At 42.1% G+C, this 18,739-nt stretch overlaps 1 protein-coding gene and 1 long non-coding RNA gene across 7 annotated transcripts in view; one reads left to right on the top strand and one right to left on the bottom strand.

Annotated features, from left to right (window-relative positions):
- Nucleotides 1-18,739, bottom strand: part of TJP2 (tight junction protein 2) — a 103,272-nt gene that overhangs the window by 60,644 nt on the left and 23,889 nt on the right. For 3 of the 6 annotated variants that reach the window (XM_060762239.2, XM_060762231.2, XM_060762230.2), the window contains exon 2: nucleotides 14,875-14,995. Coding sequence is in view for 5 of the 6 variants with exons in the window: in XM_060762231.2 (XP_060618214.2) it covers nucleotides 14,875-14,995 (121 nt within the window). In the remaining variant the exon portion in view is untranslated. Of the gene's footprint in view, nucleotides 1-3,036; nucleotides 3,326-3,395; nucleotides 3,460-3,519; nucleotides 3,643-14,874; nucleotides 14,996-18,739 lie in introns of those variants that run through there. The other 3 variants (XM_060762234.2, XM_060762236.2, XM_060762235.2) reach the window with 3 other exon arrangements.
- LOC132767368 (uncharacterized) lies at nucleotides 3,724-14,594 on the top strand. Its single transcript, XR_009630633.2, has 3 exons — nucleotides 3,724-4,124; nucleotides 12,587-12,824; nucleotides 14,339-14,594. It is a non-coding gene; the product is annotated as an uncharacterized lncRNA (long non-coding RNA).

The following is an 18,739-nucleotide window of genomic DNA, read 5'->3' as shown; positions in this document are numbered from 1 at the left end:
CTTGCAGACAGCCAATTCTGTCACACCAGAAGTGACATGCAGTTTCTCAAGTTGCTGTGACACAGAAAAAAGATATTTATGAGATCCCCCCCCCCCCCCCACACACACACTTAGATAGTCTCTTTGAAGCACTTGTCTCTGTTTGCATAGAGATCCGAGATTGCAAGCAGAATTATCTGGACATGAATCACAGGTCTTTCTGGATGACGATGAGTCAGGCTAGTCGATTGATGTCATTTTTGTTACCCATTTTTGTATATTACAGTAATTGTTATCTCACATACATCTAAATTATAAAGCACTTTTCAGAATGATATTGAAGAACTCTAAATGAAGCTGCTATATCGAACTTGCTAATAAACAACAACTGTTACAAGAAGAAAGATGGTAAAACTGTATATGAAAGTGGCAAAGAAACTAGCCAACGTATTATGTGTGTGTTTGTTTTCTTTTAGGAAAGAAACCATGTTTTTGGTCATATGGACCTTTGATCATACAATTGGGATTTTCCTCCTCAGTTCAATCCCTTGCAACCACCTGCATCCCCTTCTTCAAATCTACACCTGAGGGTTCCTTAACTCAGGTGCAGATGGAGGAACTGCAATGTACGAGTGATGCTCCAGTAATGTCTATTCTGCTGACAAAAAGGCACCTTTTCATACAACTCATAGATCTGATTACAGGCAAGATAATATTTCACGGTCAGAAGAAATCCTGCCCTGTATAAAAAGGCTCCTAAAATGCAAAGCATTGGAAATCAATCAAACTTGAATGGGAATGAAATCAAATAAAATGGACAACAATGAAGCGGCGTGATGTCACACAATATCCAGCAGACTTTCTAACTACTTTGAGAACATGGAGTTCCATGTTCTTTGACAAAGAATGGTATCCACTTGCGTGAACTAGAGACAGATTCATGAATTGGAGAGTTGGCAGAGATCACAATGGCTATCCAGTCAGTCCAACACAGGAATACACCATCAAAGCATTCCAAACAGATATCCAACTAGTCTCTGTTTAAAATCTTCCAGAGACAGAGACTCCATCACTCCATCACGCATCTTCCACTTCCAAACAGCTCGGCAGCGGAATAAGTGTTACTATCAATAGGAAGACAGAGACATGCATGTGCATGGCAAACAGATTGTAGACACTGAGAATAGCCTACCCAAAAATGTAGTGTGTGACATTTCTATTCAAAATTCAGGCAAGTTACAGTGTTTGTTTACAGGCCAATTGAACCACCTGTAATGGGAGAGCAAGTACAGGTACTAGGTTTCTGTAAGTTTTCCAGGCTGTATGGCCATATTCTAGAAGCATTCTCTCCTGACGTTTTACCCGCATCTATGGCAGGCATCCTCATAGGTTGAGGGGTCTGTTGGAAACTAGGCAAATGAGGTTTCTATAGCTACAGAATGTCCAGGGTAGAAGAAAGAACTCTTGTCTGCTTGAAGCAAGTGTGAATGTTGCAAAGTGACCACCTTGATTAGTATTGAATGGCCTTGCAGCTTCAAAACCTTGCTGGTTGCTGCCTGGGGGAATTCTTTGTTGGGATGTGTTAGCTGGCCCTGATTGTTTCCTGTCTGGAATTCCCCTGTTTTCTTAATGCTGTCCTGATTTTTGAGTTTTTTAATACTGATAGCCAGATTTTGTTCATTTTCATGGTTTCGTCCTTTTATACTTGTGGACTTCAATGGCTTCTCTGTTTAGTATGATATGGTGCTTGTTTGAGTGGACCAGCATTTCTGTGTCCTCAAATAATATGCTGTGTCCGGGTTGGTTCAAACGTCAGGCGAGAATGCTTCTGGAACATTACATTTATAGATATCTGTGTAGTTAGAGATAATGCTTCTGGAACATGGTCATACAGCCTGGAAAACTCACAGCAACCCAGTGATTCCAGCCATGAAAGCCTTTGACAACACAAATACAGGTAGTGAAGGTAAAGGTTTCCCCTTGACATTAAGTCTAGCTGTGTCAGTCCCTGGGGGTGCTACTCATCTCAATTTCTAAGCTGAAGAGCCAGCATTATCTATAGACGCCTCCAAGGTTATGTGGCTGGCATGACTCCATGAAGTGCCGTTACCTTCCAGGCGAAGTGGTACCTATTGATCTACTCACATTTGCACTGCTAGGTTGGCAGAAGCTGGGCCTAACAGTGGGAGCTCACCCTGCTCCCCAAATTCGAATAGCCAACCTTTCATTCAGCAAATTCAGCAGCTCAGTGGTTTAATTGTAATTGTTTGTACTGGCACTGAATTTTGCCATTACTTATGTGCAAACTGCTTTGAGTCCCCCTTGGGGTGAGAAAAGGGGTATACAAATACTGTAAATAAATAAATAAATAAATAATCCACTGCACGGCCAGTGGCTCCCAACTACAGGTACCCTTGTGCTAAAAATGCAGATTGTATAGTCGTATCGTACCACCTGTTGTAAGGATACTGAAGGCACCTCAAGGACTCTAGGAAGACAAAACTCTGCCTCAAGCTCATATAAACATTTCTCCTCCCCCAGCAAATGTCAACAGGATCTGCTCAGATAGGATGGCAGACAAACACCTGGGTTGAGGTGCTTTCTCAGCACTTTGGCTTTTGATGCTTCTCTCCCAACCCAACACAGGTAACGCCATGTGTGCCATCTTGGTGTCTTCTAGTGAAGACGAAACACAAATGTAATACATACATACTAGCCTTACAAGTTCTTTAACCTTCTCTGCCAAAGTGCTGGTTGGTTGCCCACCAAACTACAACTCCAGGGTAGTTAAAGGTAGTTAAAGGCTTCCTTTGTAGTTAAAGTGGTGTCAAACTGTGCACACCAGGCATGGGCAAACTTGGGCCCTCCCACCAGGTGTTTTGGACTCCAACTCCCACCAATGGTGGGAGTTGGAGTCCAAAACACCTGGCGAGAGGGCCCAAGTTTGCCCATGCCTGGTGTGTAGACGCAGCATGACATCCCCACTCTCTGGTCTGCTGGAGGGAGGGGGGCATGGAGAAGGCTGGAGCACCCCTGGCTCCCCACCGGGCTACTCACCCCGAACCAAGGCGCCCCCATTGCTCGCAGCGAGCGCTCTCCTCCCCGCACCGGCATCTCGAAGGGCTGCCCAAAGTCTCCCAATGTCCACCAACTTTTCCGGGCTCAAGGCAGCTGAGGCGTGCCTTCCCTCCCCTACAGCCAGGACAGCGTCCCGCCTCCTTGTTTAGGGCTCTCCAAACTTCCCGCAGATCCAGTTCCTGGCATCCCTCCCCCTTCCTCCCCAAACCGGTTCGCCTCCCATCAATCAGCCCGTCCGGCCGCTTCCTGCACCGACTTCCCAAGCCATTCTCCAGCCGGCGATACCATTCCGAGTGGGAAACAAAAAAGGGGGGAGAGGGAAATTGGAGGAGAGTTACCCCACGCCGCTCGCGCCTACGCATGCCTCCAGCACTCCAGCCAGACTGGAGTGGAAACGAGCAGCAGGGAGGAAAGGGAGAAAAGGAGGAAAGTGGGAGCGGAGGAGAAGGTCTTGGTGCTGACCTGTTGCCTCCCCCCTTTGTGCGCGATTGGTTCGCTCCCGGCGGAACCCTGGGCTGCTCCCATTGCAACATCGCGCGCCTTTCCCCTCTGGGAAGCGGAATGGGCCAGGGAGGCGAGGACGGCTTGGCTTGCAGGGCGCCTCACATGATGCGAGGGAGGCCTGGGCACCAGCCACTCAGGGCCCGCGGCCTTCGGGAGCCTCTGTCCTCCTCCTTTGCACCAGGGAGAGAGAAAGAGAGAGAGACCCCGGTGGAAGTAAGGAGGAGGGGGTTGGGAGGAGGAGGAGAGAAAGGAAGACAAGATGAGGAGGGGAAGAAGTTTTGCAAAGGAGTGGAAACGCAGAGACTGGCCACCTAAGTCTCAAGGCGGGGGACAGACCCACTGTTGAATTCACACCACTTGGCTCAGTGCTATGGAACACTAGGATTTGTAGTTGGTTGAGGTCCCAGCACTCAGTCTTTGGCAATGAAAGCTGTGAACCTTGTAAAGCTACAGCTCTCAGGGTTGCATAGCATTGAGCCATATCACTTAAAGTGGCACCAAGCTGCAGTAATGCAATGGTGAAGGGGACAAGGAGCCTGATTTCATTTGGATAATGGAGAAAGGTAGGGAGTTTCAGAAAAAACAACAACATCTATTTCTGCTTCATTGACTATTCTAAAGCCTTTGACTGTGTGGATCATAATAAATTGTGGCAAGTTCTTGGTGGTATGGGCATACCAAATCACCTTATCTCTCTCCTGAGGAATCTGCATAAGGACCAGTGACAAATACAAGATATTCCACTTAGGAAGAAATAAATGAAATGCAAAGATACAGAATCTAGTGTCTAGATCCAGGGAAGTCATGCTACCCCTCTCTTTTGCCTTGGTCAGACCACATCTGGAATATTGTGTTCAATTCTGGGCACCAAACTACAAGAAAGGAGATTCCACCTGAACATTAGGAAAAACTTCCTGACTGTGAGAGCTGTTCAGCAGTGGAAGTCTCTGCCCTGGAGTGTGGTGGAAGCTCCTTCTTTGGAAGCTTTTAAACAGAGGCTGAATGGCCGTCTGTCAAGGGTGCTTTGAATGCAGTTTTCCTGCTACTTGGCAAAGGGTTGGACTGGATGGCCCATGAGGTCTCTTCCAACTCTATGATTCTATGACCAAGTAGCAACAGTAAGAACTGACCATGAACAACAGACTGATTCAAGATCGGGAAAGGCAAATGGCAGGGCTACATATACTGTCACCCAACCTATTCAACTTGTATGCAGAACACATTATGCAATGTGTGGGGCTTGACAAATTCAAGGCTGGAGTTAAAATTGCTGGAAGGAACATGAACAACCTTAGATATGCAGATGATACCACTTTGATGGCTGAAAGCGAGGAGGAGCTGAGGAGCCTTCTAATCAAGGTGAAAGAAGAAAGCGCAAAAGCTGGGTTGCAGTTAAACATAAAAAAACCCCAGGATTATGGCAACCAGATTGATGGATAACTGGCAAAAAGAGGGAGAAAACGTGGAGAGTGACAGACTTTGTATTTCTAGGTTTACAGCAGACACAGACTGCAGCTAGGAAATCAGGAAATGCTTACTTCTTGGGAGGAGAGCAATGTCCAATCTCGATAAAATAGTGAAGAGTAGAGACATCACACTGGCAACAAAGATCCACATAGTCAAAGCAATGGTATTCCTCGTAGTAATCTATAGATGTGAGAGCTGGACCATAAGGAAGGCTGAGCGAAGGGAGATAGACACTTTTGAACTGTGGTTTTGGAGGAAAATTCTGAGAGTGCCTTGGACCATAAGAAGATCAAACCAGTCCATACTCCAGGAAATAAAGCCCGACTGCTCATTGGAGGGAAGGTGCTCATTGGACTGCTCATTGGAGGCAAAGGTGAAGTACTTTGGCCACATCATGAGAAGAAAGGAAAGCTTAAAGAAGACAATGATGCTGGGGAAAATGGAAGGAGAAAGGAAGAGGGGCTGACCGAGGGCAAGATGGATGGATGGCATCCTTGAAGTGACTGGCTTGACTCTGAAGGAAATGGGGGTGGTGACAGCTGACAGGGAGCTCTGGGATGGGCTGTCCATTAGGTCACAAAGAGTCGGAAGTGACTGAACAAATAAACAATTGATTAATAGCAAGAATATGTAAATAGGTTTGATTAAATAACTAGACTTAGTCTGTAGCATTAGAAGGAAATCAGCCTTAGTGAAACACATGACAAATGGCAGTTGAAAGAAGAGAAAACAGAGCCATAAAACAAACACCATCACCTTCTTTAGAGATGCAAAAGGAAACATCACTTGAAGGTCTGGAATGTCAAATCAAGGAACTCACAAGGCAATAAACTCAAGGAAGCAGGTCTTAGATGTGGATAGTTCAAATGAAATTGTGCCTGATGGATTGATGAAAATTGATGCCTAAAGGAAGGGAAAAAAGCCCAGATGGCATATTGATATATTGAATGACTGTTTTAGGAAGTTGTGCTTTCACAAACTGTTTGATAGGCATCTAATGTAATGTAGCATGTGAGGATGAAAAGGGATGGAGAAGAGTTCCTGGGAAAAAGAATTTTATAAGGGGTGAAATGTCCTTGGAAATTCTATAAAAGCCAACCAAGCTGTGTCTAGAGGGGTGGCATTTCCTTTTATTTCATGTTGCCTGTGGATATGTTTTACAAAATAAAGCTATTGTACCATCTCTTCGCCTCAGAATCTAAATTGAAATGCATGCTTTTGAGGATAGGGGAAGCCAAGCCTCTTCAATGGAATCCCAGGAGTTGTGGTTTTAGAAGGTCTTTCATCTCTGGGTGCATCTATACCAGCGTTTCTCAACCTTCCTAATGCCGTGACCCCTTAATACAGTTCCTCATGTTGTGATGACCCCCAACCATAACATTATTTTCATTGCTACTTCTGTAATTTTGCGACTTCTGTAAATGTAATTTTGTGACTGTTATGAATTGTAATGTAAATATCTGATATGTATTTTCTGATATGTATTTTCTTTCACTGGACCAAATTTGGCATGAATACTTGATGTGGCCAAATTTGAATATTGGTGGCATGGTGGTGTTGTCATTTGAGAGTTGTAGTTGCTGGGATTTATAGTTCACCTACAATCAAAGAGCTTTCTGAATTCCACCAAGAATAGAATTGGGCCAAACTTCCCACACAGAACCCCCATGACCAACAGAAAATACTGTTTTCCGAAGAGCATTCTGAACTCCAACAATGATGGAATTGATCCAAACTTGGCACACAGAACTCCCATGACCAACAGAAAATACTGGAAGGGTTTGGTGGGCTTGAGCTTTGGAGTTGTAGTTCATCTACATCCAGAGAGCACTGTGGACTCAAACAGTGATGGATCTGGACCAAACTTAGCATGAATACTCAATATGCCCAAATGTGAACACTGGTGGAGTTTGGGGAAAATAGGCCTTGACATTTGGGAGTTGCAGTTGCTGGGATTTATAGTTCACCTACAATCAAAGAGCTTTCTGAATTCCACCAAGAATAGAATTGGGCCAAACTTCCCACACAGAACCGCCATGACCAACAGAAAATACTGTTTTCCGATGGTCTTTGGCAACTCCTCTGACACCTCCCTGAACTCCAGGTTGAGAAACACTGCTCTAGATCATGGCTCAATGCTATGGCATCCTAATTTTACAAGGACTTTGGCCTCTAATAATCCCAAGATTCAATAGCATTGAGCCATGGTATCAAACAAACTGCATTTATTCTATAGCAGGCATAGGCAGACTTAGGCTCTCCAGGTGTTTTGGACATCCAACTCCCACAATTCCTAACAGCTGATTTTTGCCCATGCCTGTTCTACAGTGTAGATAGGCCCTATGACTTTCCCCAGATTCCTGAAACCTCCAAAACCTGAGAGGAAACTGTTGAGTAACTTGCATTCTAGTAAATGTGGTTTTGAAAAAAAAATCAATTTACTGAATGCTAAACCACAAGAAGTGGCTTAGGTTGCAACCCTATACTATATATGTCTATTCTGAAGTATTCCTCGCTGACTTCTGTAGGTTGGCTTCCTTATTACAGGAGCAACAACACTCCTGGATCAATGCAGTGACACTGCTACAGCTTATTGCTATATGTCTTTTTAAAAAAGTCTTCAGCCTTTTCTGCCAAATAGTGCTGAATGATGCTGATACCTTATGAAACCTACAACTTCCTTTATTCCATATTATTGAACCACAGCAGTTATGGTGGCATCAAACTGCATTAATTCTACTGTATGGATGTAGTCTTGGATGTACGCCACCTAGACGTAAGCCTTTCCTTCCATCCTAAAATTGCACTGGCAAGAGAGTAACGGCATGTGATACTGCAAATTCCATGTGTGAGACAAGAGCTGTGAAATTGTTTTTGATAGATTCAGACCTAACCAAGAGTCAGTGCTGTCCTTCACAAACCTGCAGACAAACAGAATAAAAAGGAAATTGGGGAGGGGGGGGGGCACGACTGGAAGGCAGCCATTACATAGAATACATATGATGAGTTTTTAAAAGGAGGTGGTGGGATCACATTTCCTACAGAGAGAGACAAAATGAAAAAATGTGGGATGGGCTATTGCTGGCAATAGTTCACTTAGACAGGCTGGCTCTTGTTGTGTGCCTTCAAGTTGTTTCCAACCCACAGCCATCCTATCACAGGCTTTTCTTGGCACAATTTGTTCAGAAGAGGTTTGTCTCTGAAACTGACTTGCTGAAAATCATCTAGTAAATTTTATTACAGAGTAGGAATTTGACCCCTGGTCTCCAGAGGCATAGTCCATTGCTCAAACCACTACACCATGATTCCCCTGCCAACCCCCAAATTGGGAAAAATAGGTATCAGTGCACTTTAGCAGAATAATTATTGGGACATTCTTTCCAAACCTGGTGGACTTCAAATGTGTTAGATTACAACCCCACGTATCACTATGACTGAAGTTGATGAGAGTTGCAGTCCAATGCATCTTGGCACCAGATTGAGGAAAGCTGAAAACCAAAAACTAGAAATGTGTGTTAAATGGTATAATTAATTTGAGGGAACCAGCCTCCAGTCCTTCCTTTAAAAAACGGATTCAAAATTGAAGTGTTTTAAAGTATCTTTAAGAACCATTTTCATGGGCAGCTGAAATCCCGGACTGGTTGGAAGCATTCTGCTTTAGACCAGTCCTGGATTCTGCTGTAGGATGTCATCCTTATTTTTGTTGCTGTTTTGTCACTACAGCAGAGACTAGAGGGCTCCTGATTATTGCTGGGGACCTTTGCCAATGTCAGCAAACCTGGGGAGAGGAGGAAAGAAAGAGAAGAGCACACCCCCCCCCCCCCCTCGGTCCTCTCTTCAAGTTTCAAAGGTGCCTTTGCTAACACCGGCAAAATTACCCAGAATCAGCCAGAAGCTCTAGGGCTGCCACTGCAACAACAAGCAACAGCAAAGATTAGTGCCATCCCATTTCCCCCATGCCCCAGAGTGTGGGGAAATAGGATAGCAGCACTGGCCCTGGCTTAACAGCAGAACTGGTCCTGAAACAGAAATGGCCCTGCTATTCACAAGAATTCTGGAGTTCAAGGAAGCTCCAGGGCATCCCACTACTTCGGCAAATGTGGGTGTTAATCCAGGGTAACCAGTTCCTGGGTGCTTTCTGGATGCCCTGGAGTAACTTCTGGTCTGATTTGGGATCTGTGGCCCACGTAGAAGGGCAGTAAGTTATCCTTTTCAATATGTTTTGTCTAGTTTCTATAAAAGCTTTGTTCTCACATCAAAGTACCCAATACGTATTCAAAATCCTTTTCCATGCTAACTTTGTTGTCCCCAAGGTCTTCACAAATCTTTTTTACTGTATGGTACAATACTTCCCCAAAGAATGAAATCTCAATTTTCAAATATCATCTGACCTATGAAAATGAGGTCTGAGTCCAATAAGGCGTCTCAGGAACTAGGTGGTTGGAGCTATCATTTTAATTCATTCCTGGACAGTCACAGGATATCCAGCAGAAAACACAAACTCTGAAAAGCACTGCTAGTCATCATTGAAAGCAATAAAACTACTAGGTAGTGGCAGGGAGATTTGCAGACAGTGGTATTCAGACACAGGACCCTAATTAAGTCAGCATCTCCTACTTAATAACCACCGGGAGACACATAATCTACCATCTCTTCATCACTTTATTCTTTTTCTCCTGTTTTTCTGCAACTGCACAATTGCAGCTTTTCCAGAACAGATTCCTACATCAGAACTGCCATAAAAGAAAATTACCACACAAGGAAGATCTGTAGAATAACAATGATATTGGATTCATTGATGGGGTTCTCCCTTCCTTGAAAAGAGACAATCCAATTACAATTCAATCCCAATGCAACTATGGCAGAAGCATGACATCTTGAGTAATCTCTATTTTAAAAAAAATGTTTATCCTTCTGCAATTGCACTTTAGTAGCCTTGTAAGAAAAAGTCATATATTTCCACATCAAAGGCAAGGATATGTGTGTCAATTTTCCATGTCACTCTTTCTTCACAGTATTCTAAGTTAATTTTGGACTATAATTTTCATGAGCTCCATTTTCACATTCTGACTTGGAGGATAGATTTTCCACTAAAGCACTGACCTTAGAAGGTTACAAAACAAGTTGAAAGACGGTGCTTTTTAAACTATGAGTTACTGTCACACATTCTCTCTTGGTCTCAGCTTGAGTCAATCTCAGTTGTCACTGTGGTTTCATTTGTTTCATTTCCTTTTACACAATAGACATTTTTTTTCTTTCTAGAGTAATGTATCTATTTCAGACTTGGATGATTAGAACTGAAGAACACAGAGTACAAGACCAAATAAGATAGGGCAATAAAATGATATTTTTAGCAACTATCTCACTCAGGTTGTCTAATCCATGCCATATATCTTTTCCTCCCAAAGCAAAGTGAAGGGTTTTTTTTCCAGAAAAAGAAATCCGTTATTATCCCAGTTATCATCACGTTAGTGTCCCAGTTTTTCTTTTAAGAATACCAGATTCCTTCCACATAATAAAACATCTTCAAATGTAATAAACAAAACATAATACACACCCAAAAACACACATCTTAAACACACTACTTCTGTAGAAGACGACTTTTTCCCAGAAAATATTCTTCCCAGTTTACGGCAATCAAGAGTCAATCAAGAGTCACAGGGCATACTCTGAAAGAGGCAGAATATTGTTTCCCAGGACACACTTGTGAAAAGCCAGCTATTTGGTTGACCAAGTCAGTGCTAGACTCATATCTATCTCCTGTAAAATAAATCACTGAGCAATTGAGCTAAAGCATGGTTAAGTTTAAATGCCAGAAATACAGCTTAATTGTGTAACATTGGAAAATGTTCAACATTTCCATCACCTTGGCAGCCACCTCACCACAAAAGTCAATATTGACACTGAAATACAACACTGTTTGAGCTCTGCGAGTGCAGCATTTTTCCAAATGAAACAGAGAGTGTTTGAGGACCAGGACATCTGTAGGGAGACCAAGGTGCTTGTTTATAAATCTATTGTCATCCCAATCCTGCAATATGCCTGCGAAACATGGACTGTCTACAGATGTCACACTCCTGGAACAATTCCATCAGCATTGCCTCTGAAAAATCCTGCAAATCTCTTGGGAAGACGGGCGGACAAATGTCAGCATGCTGGAAGAAGCAAAGACCACCAGCACTGAAGCGATGCTCCTACGCAATCAACTCCACTGGACTGGCCACATTGTCTGAATGTCCGATCACTGTCTTCCAGAGCAATTACTATACTCCCAACTCAAGAATGGAAATGTAATGTTCAGAAAAGGAGATTTAAAGATGGGCTTAAAGCTAACCTTAAAAACTGGCATAGACGCCAAGAACTGGGAAGCACTTGAGCGCTCTAACTGGAGGTCAGCTGTGACCAGTGGTGCTGAAGAATATGAAGAGGCATGAATGGAAGGTGAAAGACAGAAATGTGCCAAGAGGAAGGCACATCAAGCCTACCCTGACCAGGACCACCTTCCACCTGGAAACCAATGTCCTTACTGCAGGAGAACATGCGAATCAAGAATAGAGCTCCAGAGCCACCTACGGACCCACCACCAAGACACTGCATTTGGAGGAACATCATCCTCGGGCTATGAGGGATCGCCTAAGTAAGCTAACAATTCTACTCCAGTGATTACTGCCAAGAATTGTGCAGTTTGACTGAAGAGGCTGCAATAGCTTCTCCATGTTGCAGGATTTAAACTTTACACTTTATTTGCAGAGTCACTGCTTTATTTTCCCACTTAGTCAGCTCTTGGGAATCTACACCTCCTTCTCAAGTGTTCAGAGAAACAATGTTTTAAATAAATAATATTCCTTGTGGGGGGAACTATTTTAAGGTTTTATTTGTTTACTTTGTACTGTTAATTTGCTGCATATTTTCTTCTTGGCTCTACATCATTGGTGACATTTACATGACTTTAGATTTAAAAGCTCTCCTTGCCATCCTGTCACTTGGAGTCAAGCTCCCATGACATCCAAATCTCTTCTTTCGCAGTAATCAGGTTTTTTAAGGTCACAAACAAAATAAGCAGAACTTTTCCAAACAGAAATGTCCTGTTCTCAAAGCCTTTTCAAACTAATAAAAAGTGTCAGCTCTCTGTGAGCAAAACTGCTGCTTATTACAACGCAATATTTCCCTTGCAGCAGTCAACAGGATCATGGCCTTGGTGACAGCATCTTCCTTGTAGCCATGAATTCCTTTTATTGCCAGAGTGTCTAGAAAACACCTCACTCTTTTTGTGCAGGAGAGTAAAAAACTCAGTTGACGCTCTACTTTCCTAATGCCTGGCAGTAAAAGATGCATAAGAGAACTGCAATTGTATAATGAGAATGTTCAAACAGTTTGGTAAGCAGAGAGTACTGGTCACCATGGTTTTGGTTTTGGAAAATAACTTCTCATGAAACCTGAGGTCGGTTCAAGATACATGAGCAGCTCAAGGTCTGCATTTTTAATATCTAGGACTATATTTTGCAAATACATCTTGGTCTCAGTCCTTTCCACATCACACGGTTTTTTTGCTTTGCAGTTGTTCATTTGCCATTGGGAGGGATGATGGTCAGAGAAATTGGCATATCCTTGCTCTTTGGAGGAAACCCAAAATACCTTATCCTCAGAGAAGGGTCTGTTGAAAATTGAGAAGAAGCAGGAAAGATGAATCAGTCCCCAAGGATCTCAGAAGGAAGGGCAGTATAGAGACTGACCAGATAAGAAATGGTGTGAGAATGTGAAGAAATCTAACTCTCTATTGACTCCATACAAAGGAGGTAGGTTGCATCTCTTTCATCTCTAACAGTTGGACTGCAATTCCCACTGGCTACCTGACTAGGGTTAGTGGGAGTTTCAATCCAACCTCATTTGAATGGTCTCCAAACCTTTTAGTGGTTTTAGTAGTTGCGCCCCAATATCCTGATCTTGAAAGCTAAGCAGAGCCAAGCCTGGATAACACTTGAATGGGAGACCAGCAAATACCAAATGCTGTAGTCTCTATTCAGAGAAAGGTAATGGTAAACCACTTTTGCATATTCCATGCCTACAAAAATCCAATTAAATTCATGGGGTCACCCATAACTTCTGTTACATATCGGTGTTCTTGCCAGAAAATATGAGTAGCGATTCTAGGCAGCATCAATGAGTGCAAGATCCAGATCAAAGGAAGTAATAGTACTATTATGCTTTGGTCAGATCTGGCCTAGAATATTGTGCCCGTTCTAGGCTCCACCATTCAAGAAGGATATTGACAAGCTGGACTGTGTCTCCAGGAGGGCCACCATGCCTCTGAGGAACAGTTTAGAAAGCTGGGCATGCTTTGCCTTTAGAAGAGAAGATAAATATCTACCTTGTTCACAATATTGCAAAGCCGATACAGCTCTCTTACAGCTTTCTCTGGTGACATGACAGCCATGTTTAAACAGACCTCACAACTCTGAGGATGCTTGCCATAGATGCAGGCGAAATGTCAGGTGAGAATGCTTCTAGAACATGGCATATAGCCCGAAAAACCTACAACAACCCATGTTTAAATACTTAAAATTATGTCATATTGAAGATGAAGCAAGCTTGCTTTTTCTTGCACCAAAGCATAGGACGTGGAGCAATGGATTCAAACGACAGGAAAAGAGATTCCACTTAAATGTTAGGAAGAATACCTTGATAGTAAAAGATGTTCAACAGAGGGATATGCTGCTTCAGAGTGTGGTAGAGTCTCCTTTCCTGGAGATTTTTAAAGAGTCCACATAGCCATCTGTTGGAAGTGCTTTGATCATGTATTCCTACATGGAAGGGAAGTTAACTGAATGACCCATGTGCTCTTTTCCATGTATATGATTCTATTGTTTGGAACATTTTTGCTCAACATGGAGGTTTGCCAGGTACAGATCATCCAAGGTCCTGAGATTTCCAGGTCAAAACCTGACACTTAGGGATGGCCTCAGTATGTCGTAGAGACAGGGAACGATGGTATTATTAAGCTTTATACACTAAGTGGCAACATATTGCTCATAGCTTGTCAACAAAATGGACATACAAACGGACAGGTTTGTTTCCTGCTCAAAATTAACTGATTTCGTACATAGAAAAACTTGAATTGCATTGATTGCATTTTGAAAAGTGCAACAACCTTCACAGGCAGAATATTACTAGCCTAACCAGAGGTTTTCATACCATCATGTTTCTTGTCTATGGCCTACCTCATGAATCAATAAAATAGCCCAGCTGAAAGCACACTGAATGTGTATGTGCAAGTAGACATGCCTCTCTTGAACCTCTGCTTGTTTTCCAGAAATTATCCATGAAATCTGGGGAATTCAAGCAGAGATCCAGTAACTCTACCAAGGTGGAACATTCCAGCATGAGTCTTTCTAACTTCAGAGTAAGACCACCGTGTTTCATCCATGCTCTGAAAGCTTCCCTTTACTGTGGTAATATGTCAACAGAATGGTTTCTACACTACATTACCATGCTACAACATCTTGATTTTTTTTGAGAATTACAGTGTATAGTACCATGTGTTTTGAAAATAAAGTTTCACATCTAGATATGATTTTTTTTATTTACTTTACTTATATATACCGCTGTTCTCAGCCCGAAGGCAACTCACGGCGGTTCACAACACATAAGAACAGCAAAAATTCAATGCTACAGTGTAAAAAACAGTTAACAACCTAACACATCACACAATTAATAAACAATTACTACAATAACCATTCACTATCATCAAAAACATAATCCAGATTCGTCATCCATTTTAGATAGGCTTAAACATGGTATAGTAACTGTAGAAGGAGAAGGTTGATTCATACTAATCTTAACAAGTACCTGGTGAGAACGGACCCGTTTGAGAATTCTCAGTCTATTTCCGGTGTTGCGTCTTGGGCTTGATCTATAGCTGTGTTCCCAGTCCCACTCGCAAGGAGATGGTGGTATTGTTGGTGGTTCCCTAAATTAATAATTATAAAAAGTAATACTTAGACATTCAAATTAAATTGCTTCAGGTTAAGCTAGAAACACTAAACATTTTGAAATGTAACCGTCACAAGCATGGTAACAAACAGTTCAGTTCCAGAAAAGAATATGAAAATCATTACTATTTGGACAGATTCCCAATAGTATTTTTCATTGTGCTTATAAGTGTTCATCCCCATTAAAATTGCTTTTGATATTATTTAGATAGAGTCAGCCACAAACCTTCACATTTGCAGGTTTAACTTTTGCAGATTCGATTATTCATGGATTTGGTTACCATATTTCATCGAATCTATATAACACTTTGTTCACCTTTAAAGGAGCTTCAAAATTGGGCTGTGCCTTAGATTCACGAGTTTTTGTTTTTTAAAAAGAACCTGTCTTACTTTAGAAAGAAGGAGGAGGAGGAGGAAGCCCCCCCCCCGCCCCAATGGCTCTGCCAGCCCCCCTGCGCGCCCCCCCCCCCCACATTTTGTCCTAAACCAGACTGCTATTTAGTGATATTTAGCTAGGAATCGCTTCCTGCTTTCGCTATTTCCCTAGCACTACAAAGCTGCATTGAAAGAATAAAAAGGTATTGTGCATGCTGATGAAATGCTAAAATTGAAGCTTCAAAAATGGGGTGTGCCTTACATTCAACGGTGCCTTAGAGTTGGTGAAAAACTATAGTTTATTCTCTCTAGGATTCTCCAAGTTAGGTGATCCCTCATTGTCCGAATATGATGGCCCTCCAAGTGTAGTGGCTTGGTGGTGGATTCGTAAGCGACTGTGGAGCCCTATTCTTGATCTGCATGTTCTTCCACAGTGAGGGCATTGGTTTTCAGGTGGTTTTGGTCAGGATTCGCTTGACGCACCTTCCTCTTGGCACGTTTCTCCCTTTCGCCCTCCATTCATGCCTCTTTAAATTCTACAGCACTGTTGGTCACAGCTGACCTCCAGTTAGAGAGCTCAATGGTCAGGGCTTCCCATGATTGGTTTGCATGCCACAGTTTTTCCAACACAATTCTGTGATCAATGTCCAGAAGAAGTTGACCATAGAGATGTCCTGGAGGATCTAGAGATTCTTAAAGAGGTAAAAAAATGCTTTGCAAAAATTCTTAAATTTTTGTGGGTTCCAAAAGCCTATTGTATAACAAAACAGCAATGTAGATCTTTAGAATCACATTGCTTGGTGCACCATCATAGTAATCAGCTTTCATGGGAAAAGTTGCTCCTTTTTAAAAAGAAACTTTCTGGCCAGCTGTAGCAACAACAGAGCTGTTCCTTTTTCTTTTCTTTTTTTAAGTTGAAAACATTTTATAACCACTACCGCCTGCATTGGCTACCAAGAAAAGAGGTCTTAAAATTAATTTTATGTGCCTCTGTCTTAGAAGCCAATGAAACCCACCATATTTAGAATACAGTGGCTACTTCTACATTGCAAAAAGGATAAAAAGAGATGGATTAACAAAAAGCACAGACGAATAGAATATACTGTGTGTGTGTGTGTGTGTGTGTATATATATATATATATGGATACAAATGTATGAATTATGACTATGAATCAATATACGTCTCACAAAGGACAGCCCAAAATATTTTCCTGTCTGAAGGTGAACAGCAAATGGTATCTCTCCACCCCACATTTCAAGATGTATAGTATTCAAAGCCAATCAAATTATGTTGGCATCAGAGGCAGAAAAACCCACAAGCACTCTCTGTAAAAACATACCAATCGTACATCAAATAGCTAACAATTTGCTGTTATTTCAAATGGTACATAGGGCAGATACCTTACTCTGTCTAATAACAGGGCTAGCTCTGGACTAAGCGTACTGTCCAGATGTCTACTGCTGATAGGAAACTTCACCCTACTTTCCTTCTCATCCCCTTTTGCTACTCTCTCCCGCATTTGATCTGGATTGTCCTCCAAACAGGTCATGTTCATGCTATCCTCGGTGAGGTCTGGCACATGGCCGTGGGAATTTGGAAGATGGAGAAGAGAAACAAGCATCACTCTTGACAAGCATGGTGAGGGGAAAAAACCTTGTCTGTGGGTTCTAGTTTAGAAAATAGGTTGTGGACACAGGTTTTGTCTCAGACAAACTTTGCCACCCTGTTCTGCCTCTCCAGCGCTCTTTAGAGATGTTTAATCCTATCTTCTTACTACAAGTAGGGTCATAAGGAGGTCACATCCACTCACTTCAGTCCACTCCAAACCCACTAACCGACTCTCCTTTGCCACCTAGCGTGTTCTACTCCCAAGCCTAACAGGTACTTCTCCCTGGACATATGTCATTTAATTCCAGCTCTTAATTAATTCTAGGCCTGCCAGCTATGCTTATCTGTCTCACTGGAGCTTTGCTCCCCCTCAATCCCTGTCCATCCCCTCATCACACATAACTGCCACTGAAAGGCTAATCTGATCGGAGTCCTGGTACACTTTGTCACAGCAGGAGAGGTGAAAGACCGGCTAGAGGAACATTGATGCTTTCCTGGCCACACCTTGAACAGAACTGGGCTGCGCATTACAAGCAAGAACCTTTAGATCTATGGCAGAAAAGAAGGAAAGGACAACTATTTCTGCATCATTGAGCAATTCCACCTTTTTTACAAGTAGACATGGGAAAGAATGATAAATGGAAGAAGTGTGCTTTAATATTATTTTTTACTCTCTTCCCTGATTCGTTTGCTTTCTCATAATTAATTCTTCATTACTCTTGAGCAAACTTACAAAGGAAATGACTCACCATGTGCATTCACGGGCCACACCAAGTACACTGTGCCAAAGAAACTACCATTCTATATATTACGAAAACCAATGTTGTTCTTGTGCATCTTCAACACATTCCTGACCTGTGACATCACAATCACAAGGTTTTCTTGGCATGATTTGTTCAAAAGGGGGTTATTTATAATATTATAATGTAGTACAAGATAATACTACTAATAATATGATATTATAATTATCTATTTATATTACATGTAATATTACGAATAATATTACAATATAATGGTATAGTACAATATAGTAATATTTTATACTGATATTGTACTATGCTAATATTATAATATATTGTATGTATGTATATCTTGTGAGCCGGTCTGAATTCTCTTCAGGGTGAGAAGGGTGGCAAATAAATGCCGCAAATTTATTTATTTATTTATTTATTGTATTTCTATACCACTTTTCTCACCTCTAGGGGGACTCTAACCCCTAGGGTTTGCCTTTCTTTGAGGCTGAGATAATGTGACTTGCCTAAGTCCATCCAGTGGATTTTATGACTTGAGTAGGGATTCACACCCTGGTCTCCAGAGTGGTAATTCAATGCTCAACGCTGGCTCTTGAAAATCAACAAGTATGTTCAATGCTTATTTTCTTTACATATTTTATTCTGAAATTCAGATAGTGTGCTAACAAAACAAACATGGGAAAATAAGGCTGCATAAAATGGGACCACAATGCCCCCCCCCCCCCGTGAAAACCAAAATCTGTGGATGCTCATGTCCCATCATATACAAAGGGGGAGCAAAGCTCCAGTGAGACAGATATGCATAGCTGGCAGGCCTAGAATTAATTTAGAGCTGGAATTAATGATGTCCCTTAAATAACATGGTAAAATCATGTTTTATTTTAGGGGCATTTGTGGGTACAGGAGCCATGGATACAGAGGGCTTTCCTTTTACTCATGTTCTATATGGGGGAAGCTACCCCTGTCAAATTTCTTATTGTGCTCCA

This window comes from Anolis sagrei, chromosome 2, assembly GCF_037176765.1.
Source record: "Anolis sagrei isolate rAnoSag1 chromosome 2, rAnoSag1.mat, whole genome shotgun sequence".
Classification (NCBI taxonomy): Eukaryota; Metazoa; Chordata; class Lepidosauria; order Squamata; family Dactyloidae; genus Anolis; species Anolis sagrei.
This window is presented reverse-complemented; position numbering and strand designations above follow the sequence as displayed.